Source organism: Oratosquilla oratoria, chromosome 11 (assembly GCF_046742065.1).
Source record: "Oratosquilla oratoria isolate Oo_2021 chromosome 11, ASM4674206v1, whole genome shotgun sequence".
In the NCBI taxonomy this organism is placed as follows: domain Eukaryota; kingdom Metazoa; phylum Arthropoda; class Malacostraca; order Stomatopoda; family Squillidae; genus Oratosquilla; species Oratosquilla oratoria.
This window is the reverse complement of record NC_134787.1, coordinates 35,541,382-35,551,381: the sequence shown is the minus strand read 5'-3', so window position 1 is coordinate 35,551,381 and position 10,000 is coordinate 35,541,382. Positions and strand designations below refer to the sequence as shown.

General features: G+C 37.6%; 1 protein-coding gene across 6 annotated transcripts in view; it reads left to right on the top strand.

Annotated features, from left to right (window-relative positions):
* The window catches only part of LOC143029737 (alpha-tocopherol transfer protein-like), a 94,041-nt gene that overhangs the window by 35,140 nt on the left and 48,901 nt on the right, over window positions 1-10,000 (top strand). For all 6 annotated transcript variants that reach the window (XM_076192619.1, XM_076192617.1, XM_076192618.1 and 3 more), the window contains exon 2: window positions 9,732-10,000. This exon is cut by the window's right edge and continues 265 nt beyond it. In XM_076192619.1, the coding sequence (XP_076048734.1) occupies window positions 9,883-10,000 (118 nt within the window). In that variant the 5' untranslated portion in view covers window positions 9,732-9,882. The remainder of the gene's footprint in view (window positions 1-9,731) is intronic.

Genomic DNA, 10,000 nt, shown 5'->3' with positions numbered 1-10,000 from the left:
AATTGTATGTAATCTTGTTATTACAAAGACATAAGTTTTTAAAATAACATCATTTTTACTTTAGCTTTATTCAAGTTAGTATGGAAATGTGCCCCACATGTTCGAACCCCACAAGAAATTCTAAAAGTATTATGTTTTTGGTCAACTCCATCAATTACGCTCAGTGATGATCTGCACTCGCCGAATGCGTGAACGGGTCAATTGGTCCCCGGTCAACTCGTCCCCAAATCTGCACTCCTAGGACAACTCGTCCCCCCCAAAATAGGACAACTCGTCCCCGATTTTTTTCAACAAATACCATAATATATTATGTAATGTTAAATAATACACAGGTAATACACATTTATTACATATTACTTTAACAAAAATCAAAATACCATAATATATTATGTAATATTGAATAATACACAGGTAATACATCATCTTTCAGTTATCATATAGTTTTAATTTTGCAATTTCAAGAATATTTATGAAGTGCCACAGAATTAATAAAAAGATTTAACGTAAAAGTAGTTTTTAAGGATAAGAGTGCAGTAAAACATGCTCATCAACAATAGTATTGAAGTTAGAAAAGGATGCATTTATAAAATTCCTTGCAAAACGTGTAATCAGTTTTACATAGGTCAAACTGCCAAACCTTTAAACATTAGAATTGAACAACATAAGAACAATGTTAGGGATGGTAATAACTCGGGTGGAATCTTCAAGCATGTTGAATTAAATAATCATCATGTTGATTGGGGTGCCTTTGCAATCTATTACACTAATATTATAGTAAGGAACTTAATAGTGTAGTTTGATCCATACCACCAGTGATCAAAATACCAATTTACACAAGGGCTTATATAGACTTGACAATTTCATCTGTCAAGAAATAAGCAAAAGAATAACTGGTAAAATGTGACCCTGCGTGACCTAATGTTGCCCCTCCCTCATTAGTGGGACACTGACCCTTGTGACCTGACCTACCGGCTTCAAGGGGATAAATCGTCCTCTACTCTACTCTTGTGCAAACTGTTCTTCTACCTTTTTCATGTGTATATAAAATGTGTATTTCTATCCAACTCTGTACTTTTTGCACTAAATATATAATAACACAAAAGCGCTCTGCTTCTTTATTTTCTTTTTTCAAGCGGTCTACTTTGAATAATACAATGTATGCAGTGTGATTTTTCGGATCCGGGACATAATCCCTCCCGGACAATATCCCTCCTGGACAGAATCCCCCCACAAATGTGAGCGCGCTGGACAAAATTCCCCCACGTTATTCAGATTAGCAGCTCTCCCATTATATATCATCACATGCAAAGCAATTAACATCTTGCCTTACCTTACCGAGGTGCTAATGGATACAGTACAGACATTTATATACTTGTTTGAATAAATCACTTATGAACAAAGTTTTTTGCTTCACTACTACACTTTACAAACATATATGGAAATATTATATATATTAAAATACATAAATAAACATATACTCACGTATAGTCAAATATTATAGAATATATATTAAAATACATTAATATATTAAAATACATAAATAAACATATACTCTAGGAGGGAGTCTGTCCAGGGGGGATTCTGTCCAGGAGTGATATTGTCCGGAGGGATTTAGTCCGGGGGGGATTGTGTCCAGGAGGGATTATGTCCGGACACCGATATTTCATAACCTATAAATTTTGTATAGCCTATTTTAAATGACTAAATATTAATGAAAATTTTGTATCTAATTGTATGTAATATGTATGAAAATAGATCAAATAATTCAACTATATGCAATCTATTACACTAATAACATAATAGTAAGAAACTTAATAGTGTACTTTGACGGTATTCGTAGCTGTGGTCGGTAATTTTGCAGAGGCAAAAAACGTAACTTCTCTTTGATCACATTACATGAAAAACACATATTTTAAAGAAAATAGTTCAAATAATGCAACCGTATGCCAATTTTTTTTACATAAAATTGTACATTTGAGCAAAAACCGTCAGTAATAAGTAATGATAATAAAACCGGTGATTTTAATACTCCGTATCGGTAATTTCATATTAATCTCTGTAATTCCTGTTTTAATCTCGGTATGGTAATGGCTGCTGCTGCCCGATCTCGGTAAATCGCTACAATGTGATTTATAGGACATATTACTCCGAAATAAACTTCAAAATATACATGAAAGTGCATTATATTGTAAAATATTAAGATAAAAACTAATTTTCTATTCGTGCACTATTTATCTCGGCGAGTTTACTGTACCGGTCAAGATCGAGAGAATATAAGGTCTGCTCGCGCGCATGTTGTGACGTCATCTGAAGGGGAGCCCACAGAGAAAATGGTGAAAACGTAAGTGAAAATGTTAGGTAAGGTAAAAGAGAAAACGTACAGGCACCACAGAGTTTCTGGGAGACTTACCTATTTCATGTTCTGCAACCGTTAAAATGGGGGTTTCATTTTGGAAAAATGTTCTTGTGGTTTATCTTTGACATATTTAATAAAGAAACAGACGATGCAGTTAAAACTGGTGATTGACGTAAACGCCATCTAGTGAGAGAGCCGCACAGTAAAATGTATGTGGACGATGCGGCTCTCCGTGAGCTTTCCCGTCTTTCCTATATAGTCTTTGGGCCAAGCACTTCTAGTGACGTCAATGCGCAAACGACCTAAATACTGGATAGCTGTTGAGTAGACCTTGTATTCTCTCGATCTTGGTACCGGTATAGCGCTGGCGATCTCGGCAAATCTGACCCGCGAATTTCAATCAAATTTCGACTTATGTTTGATTCTTTTTGCCAATTTACAGTTTGTACAGGCGAGAAATTCAATTCTTAAGACTCCTAATGCCTTATTTCGGTGAATTATATTGCATATCGGTAATTTCCATTTCATCTCGGTGATCTCGGTAATTAGTGCGACCGTTAAATTGAAGCTTTTTGTTACTTAAATGTACCACTTGATAAATCAACAGTATTCATTCTGGTTTTGTGGTGAGTGGATATGAAATTCAAAGTTATGTAACAAAATACAAAACTTGTTTTGTAGTTTGTAAAGATAATCACTGTCATTCAGTTTGTTTACTTGTTGAAATGAATATTCAATGTTAACTGCTGTGTTTATTGTATATATTCTGATAAATACTTAATCAAGATAAATTTGGTAAGAAACAGACTCTTTTCTCTGGAATTATTATGTAATGAGCTAGTAGCGTCATCGGCAGTGTGCTGCTCTCGCATTCGCTTAAGTTTTGGGTTCGAATCCCACATTTTCTCAGACTCCAAGCAGTGACTGTCTGCTACCTGACCCAAACAGTCCCTACAGCGCATAGTAGGGTAGAGGAGACGGCTTCGGCCGCGGCCACTCAGCGCCTCCTGGCGTGGGCTCACCCTCTCTCTCTCTCTCTCTTTATCTCTATCCGTATCTATCTGTATCTCTATCCGTCTCTATCTGTATCTCTATCCGTCTCTATCTGTATCTCTATCCGTCTCTATCTGTATCTCTATCCGTCTCTATCTGTATCTCTATCCGTCTCTCTCTCTCTCTCTCTCTCTCTCTCTCTCTCTCTCTCTCTCTCTCTCTCTCTCTCTCCTCTCTCTCCTCTCTCTCTCCTATCTCTCTCCTCTCTCTCTCTCTCTCTCTCTCTCTCTCTCTCTCTCTCTCTCTCTCTCTCTCTCTCTCTCTCTCTCTCTCTCTCTCTCTCTCTCTCTCTCTCTCTCCGTATCTCTCTCTCTCTCTTTCTCCATATCTCTCTCTCTCTCTCTCTCTCTCTCTCTCTCTCTCTCTCTCTCTCTCTCTCTCTCTCTCTCTCTCTCTCTCTCTCTCTCTCTCTCTCTCTCTCTCTCTCTCTCTCTCTCTCTCTCTCTCTCTCTCTCTCTCTCTCTCTCTCTCCCTGGTGTATGTAGATCCATGTAATGGTCGTGAATATTCAGCAAAATGCATTTCCAGTCTCGAATTCCATCATCATTTCAGACTTGAAAAGCGGTCGAGCTGTTCATCTGAAGTTCATGAACAAAACACACACACACACACACACATACCAGGACTATACTGTCTGTTGGATGTAGGAAGACTAGAATAATGTGAGCAAACAAGACTGGAAGAAAGAAGAGATATGGAGGGATTAGAATCCTCACTCGTTTACGGAGAACGATTCCTTTACAAAGGATGAGAGGACATACAATGAAATGTTAAAAAAGGGAAGTGACAAGAAGGGTGGTATTAAAAGATTATCTCCCGACCAGAGTGAATAGTGAACGATTTGACCAAGTTAACTAAAGTGCCATCAGAGGTAGTAAGGCCCCAAACCAGAAAGAGAAAGAGAGACATCTGCCAACGCACGTACACAATCACACATACTCATGCAAATGCACATGTAACGCTTACACACCTTTTTATGGATACACAAACGCACACACGAATATTTCTACATTTATACATTTATATTTATTTCTACATTTATATATTGCATATACAGTTGGAGAAAACAGCACAAATGAATGCATGATGATAAACACACACACACACACACACACACGCACACGTACGAACACATGTGACTACTATTCAAGAAATAATTATGTGGGAAATTTACATGACATTGATATTAACTCAGAAATGAGAGCCCTTTAGTGCATAGAATGTCTGTGAAATATAGAGGACAAGTGTTAACTTTTTTTTCTTTTTGCAGCAATATTTTAGAAAGGGAAACGCGTTTGACCCGTGTTAAAGGTGACCATATCAAGGTGGGTGGGCGGGCGTGCACACCCTCAGGGTAGTCCTGGGCATTTAGACCAGAGTATTTTAAACTTTCCTGACCTCGCCACCTCCTGTACTCAGGCTTAGGTAGTCCAGCACGCTAACATCTGGTCACATGAACTAAAATTGCTCCATGTCCATTACAACTTATTTCAGAGCTTCTTGGGAGATACTATCCCTCTCCCTTCCTGGTGTAGACATGTGCATGTAAACGATGTAATGTTTACAAGTCACTCTGGTATAATTAGAATTATAAAGTGTCTTTTCTTCGTTTATGTATTTAGTGAAAGTTTGAATAACGTTTGCATTTGCTATTTATTGATTTGCTTGCGAGTCTAGTGGTTGGCACCAGAGGCAAAATGACATCAATTTGTGCACAATTCACTTTTTTTTTTCTTTTTCTTTTCTTTTTCCTTTTCATTTTCTTTACTTTCATTTTCTTTTCTTCCCACTTTTCCTCTGTTCCTTCCTTCCTCCATTCCTTCTTTGAAGCTCCTTGACCTCAAACAGCATCTTGAGGGATCTTTACGATTCATAGTTTCAGTTCTGTAACTTCTGTGTGTTTGTGTTGTCTATGTTCCTTTTTCCTGTGCCAATTTAAAATGTGCAATTATTTCTCTCTCTCTCTCTCTCTCTCTCTCTCTCTCTCTCTCTCTCTCTCTCTCTCTCCTCTCTCCCTCTCTTTCCTACTCCCCCTCCCCCCCTCTCTCCCTCTCTTTCCTTCTCCCCCTCCCCCCTCTCTCTCTCTCTCTCTCTCTCTCACACACACACACACACACACACACACACACACACACACACACACACACACACACACACACACACACACACACACACACACACACACACCATCCTTCCCACTAACGTAAAATTGAATTTTCAGGGAACATTGTGATATTCTGTCGTCGCGTAAGGCTGCGAAAATTAAAATTATCAAGAAGATAATGTTTTTCTCCCCATTGCCTTGTACATGGAAGTCATTTGCTACGCCGTTCCAGTCGTTGGATAATTATACATATGTGTACAGTATATTATTTAGTAATAATGATTTATATATATATTTGTCCCAATATATATTTTATTTCTATATATCCCAAGATCTCTGTATATTTTTCCTGGTTACAGCCAGATGGCTAAGGAAAAATAATTTCATAAAAAAATAGAAAAACGACGATTCACAATTCCTTAGTCACGAATATTGGCGCTATGATTACACTGGTCAACAAAGAATTTGTCCCAAGGAGAACAGTAGCTGTATCTTATGAGCTTTTGTATGTAGAATTAAAAAATAATGTCCAATTTTTCCATTACCCACAATTTTTGTGTTCCACGGTATGTAATGTTACGTGTGTTACGTGGGATAAATTTCAATCAAGAGGTTGGCAACACTGCGTGAGATTGTTATACGTTTGGCAGTACTGGGGAGTGTTGGTGTGAGGTTGTGTAGTGCGCATTTGTGTGGCAATAAGCCTGTGATATTGTACAGTAGCGTATCCGCCGTTCACGTTCACAATGCCAGATAATTTTTGCTTTATTTGCGGTGTAGAGACATTCAAGTCACATAGACGGTGTTTCACGCCATTTATTAAAAGTGTTATGAACATTATTTGCCTGCAAAGTGGGGGACCAGTATAAAAGCTGAGCCCACCATGTGTGTTATGTATCCTGTGTTAGTCTTCTCACTGCATGGGCGAAAGGTTCGCGCCATATGCCTTTTGCCATTCCTATGGTTTGGAGAGAACCAAAAGATCATACTTCAGGTTGCTACTTCTGCATTACAAATATAAAAAGAATAACATCAACATCCAAGCATATTGTAAAATATCCTAATTTATTATCTGCTGTGAGACCAATACCTCACAGTCAAAACTTTCCTGTACATGACCCTTCAAAACCTAAGTGATGATGGGTCATGTGAGGAGGTTATGGAAAAAGAAACAGAAGCAATGAACTTTCAGCCAATGTGTTCAAGTGAACCTCGTTTATTGAGTCAGGGAGATCTGAATGTTCTTGTGCGGGATTTAAACTTGTAAAAAAAAAAGGCAATCTGAACTTCTTACTTCCAGATTAAAAGGCTTAAATATTCTCCAGAAAGAATCCAAAGTTAGTTTTTATCGTAAGTGACATTGTGACTTTGAACAGCTTTTCTCATTTGAGGATGGTGTGTTTTGCAATGATGTATATTTGCTATGTAGGAACTAAAACATAAATATGACAGGAATGAATGGCGCTTGTTTTTTGGATTTCAAAAGTGAGCCTGAAAGCTGTTTTGCTCCACAATGAAAATAAGTTTCCTTCTGTTCCTCTGGCCCATGCAGCTAACATGAAGGAAACATATGAGAGTATGAAGCTTCTATTGCAAAAAATTAAGTATGAAGAACAGAAATGGAATATCTGTGGTGACCTAAATGTTGTGGCACTTTTACTTGGAATGCAACTGGGTTGAATTTTTTTTTTCTGAAAAGAATGTGTGACCGAAACAATCTTTGACCCCAGGAGAGACTGTTGTCAATCCTCCTCTTGTTGATTCAGAGAAATTTTATCTGCCTCCTTTGCATATTAAGTTAGGGTTGATGAAATTTTTCGTTAAAGGTATGGATAGCAAGGGATTCACATATTTGAAAAATAAGTTTCATAGAGTAAGTTACGCAAAAATCAAAGAAGGTATTTTTGTTGGACCACAGATTAGGGAGCTGATGAGAGACCAGAATTTTGATGAAGACCTAAATGAGCTTGAAAAAGCTGCGTGGCTTTCATTTAAGAAAGTTTGCGCAGAGTTTTTGGGAAATCACAAAACAAATAACTAATCTGAAATCGTAAAAGAGCTACTGGCATCCTACAAGGCTTTGAGATGCAATGCGAGCCTAAAAATCCACTTCCTGGACTCTCGCTTGGACTTTTCCTTGCAAATCTTGGCACCATCAGTGACGATCACGGTGAGAGGTTTCACCAGGACATTCTGAACATGAAAACCCGGTATCAAGGGAAGTGGGGATCTTCAATGTTGACTGATTACTATTGGATACTACAAAGGAATCTTCCAAAAGCAAAATACACTCGAAAACCATAATTTCTACATTTTAAATGTGAGTTTCATTGAAATATCAACCTCGTTTATTAATTGTAATGGTTTAAAATTTAATATGTTATCACAGAAAAATTATGCCTGATAGAAAAATTCTGAAAACATATTTGAAATCAACCGAAAAAATTCTATCAAGTTCACCTCCTTTTGCTTGTGGGACAAGTATTTTAATCGATTTTGTTGACCAGTGTTATCGTAACTATCGCCATTTAATTTTATTATATTGCATTTTTATTATCAATATTTCATGAAGATTATTTATATTTTTCGGCATTAGTTTTATTATGATTTTGATAAGTAGCGCTCAGGACATTGCATCGTGAAGGCGACGGACTGTTGTTTAATATTGAATGCTGATTTAGAATGGGACTGAATGAATCGACTGCTTTGAAATTCGTCGCACATAATATTTATTAAAAAATATATTAAAACAAAAGACCTAGGGAATGTGGTGCCTAAGAAAAATGTTATAGAATTTTTAGGAAAGATGAAGTAACAAATGAACATCTTGGAATTTAAAATTTTTAGTTACGTCATAAGAAGGCAAGCTTGATAGGCAAGGCAGAAAAAAATCACACACACACACACACACACACACACACACACACACACACACACACACACACACACACACACACACACACATCTATACGATGTCAAGAAACAATTGTCTATATATGTGTATCAACTAGAATAGCTTAGAATTTGATATAGTCCAAGCTAAAACCATAAATGAAATCGAAACCATGATGATATTTGGAGAAAAAGAAACTGAATTGGACGAGCGTGGCTGGCGGCGAGTTTGCGCGTTGCGCTTACGACTTGAAACATTTCATTAAGGTGGGAAGTCGTTACTGTCTCCCTTGATGAAGGGAGTGGGCCTGCTCTTTGTGCCATAAGGTCGCAACAGCACCTATTGGTTGAGGCATGTATGCACTCTGAACTATCATAGGGAGGCTGTAAGCTGCCGATCACAGGTCAAACACGTGATCGAAGACAGTTATGGTTGATTCAGACATGCACTTGAGTCCAGGTGAAGGCGCAGCAGCCCCGAGGTACTGGCACTCGGTCCCTGGACAGGGCCCGAGATCGGGTGATCAGTTTCAGGTATTCCCCATTACTCTCTTGTGGGTATTTGACTTACGAGAAAGTATATCTTATCTTTATTCAGTCATGATACGAATATCTCGAGGGCATTGACCGCTCAGTTTTATTGGGCTGATTCTTTTCATTTGTTTGTGATTTTTTTTCTTTAATCTGAATATCCATTATCTCTGGGTGTACCCGTATTTAATTGCACTTGGTGTGTGTGTGTGTGTGTGTGTGCGTGTGTGTGCGTGTGTGTGTGCGCGCGCGCGTGGGAAAATATAAAATGACAGTCTACTTAATTATCATCTAATTATTTGTTATTTATGTACATATTGATTTATTTTATCTATTCATGAATTATGTATTTATTAATTTGTTACGTTTTATTAAGTGTTACAAAAGCCATAATAGAGCTGGATCAATTGGTACGCCATATCGTCTACTCATGCATTTGATGCAGAATTTGAAACCTGAAATATCGAGAGTAATGCGATTGCAAGAACGGGAATATTTCCTTAATTTACTGTACAGCATTAAAATATTCGATTCTGCCTTTCTGATGGTAACGCGTGTATATTTTTGTATAAGTATTTTCCTGCTTAGATATCATCACTTCCTTCATTAGGGTAAAACATAGTATCAGATTCCATTATTCGTTTATAGTCATTATTTGTTTCAGGGCATTTCCGCGTGTTTATAGATATTTGTATTTCATCCCTGCATTTTTATATTTGTTTTTAGGATAGTATCATACAATATATGTGAGATTTGTATAGTTCAGATTATAATATACTTGATGCTCTTTTCCAGATGAACCTTTGAAAGCCGTGAACATAATGAAGAGATGGAAATTTTGACGCACTAAGAGAGTAAACGTCGTTTTTGTAGTCCGCTGGTCTGTTTACACCAAGAGTACTCATCGAGTTAATCAAAGAAAACAGGATTTGAACGGAGAGGGAGAATGGTAGAAACGACAGGTAGTGACCCAACCGTCTCAGGTCCTGGGGACATGAAGTCCCCACCAGCACTGGGACCCCAACCCAAAGCCGAGGACTTGAAACCAACAGAAGGTGGCTATA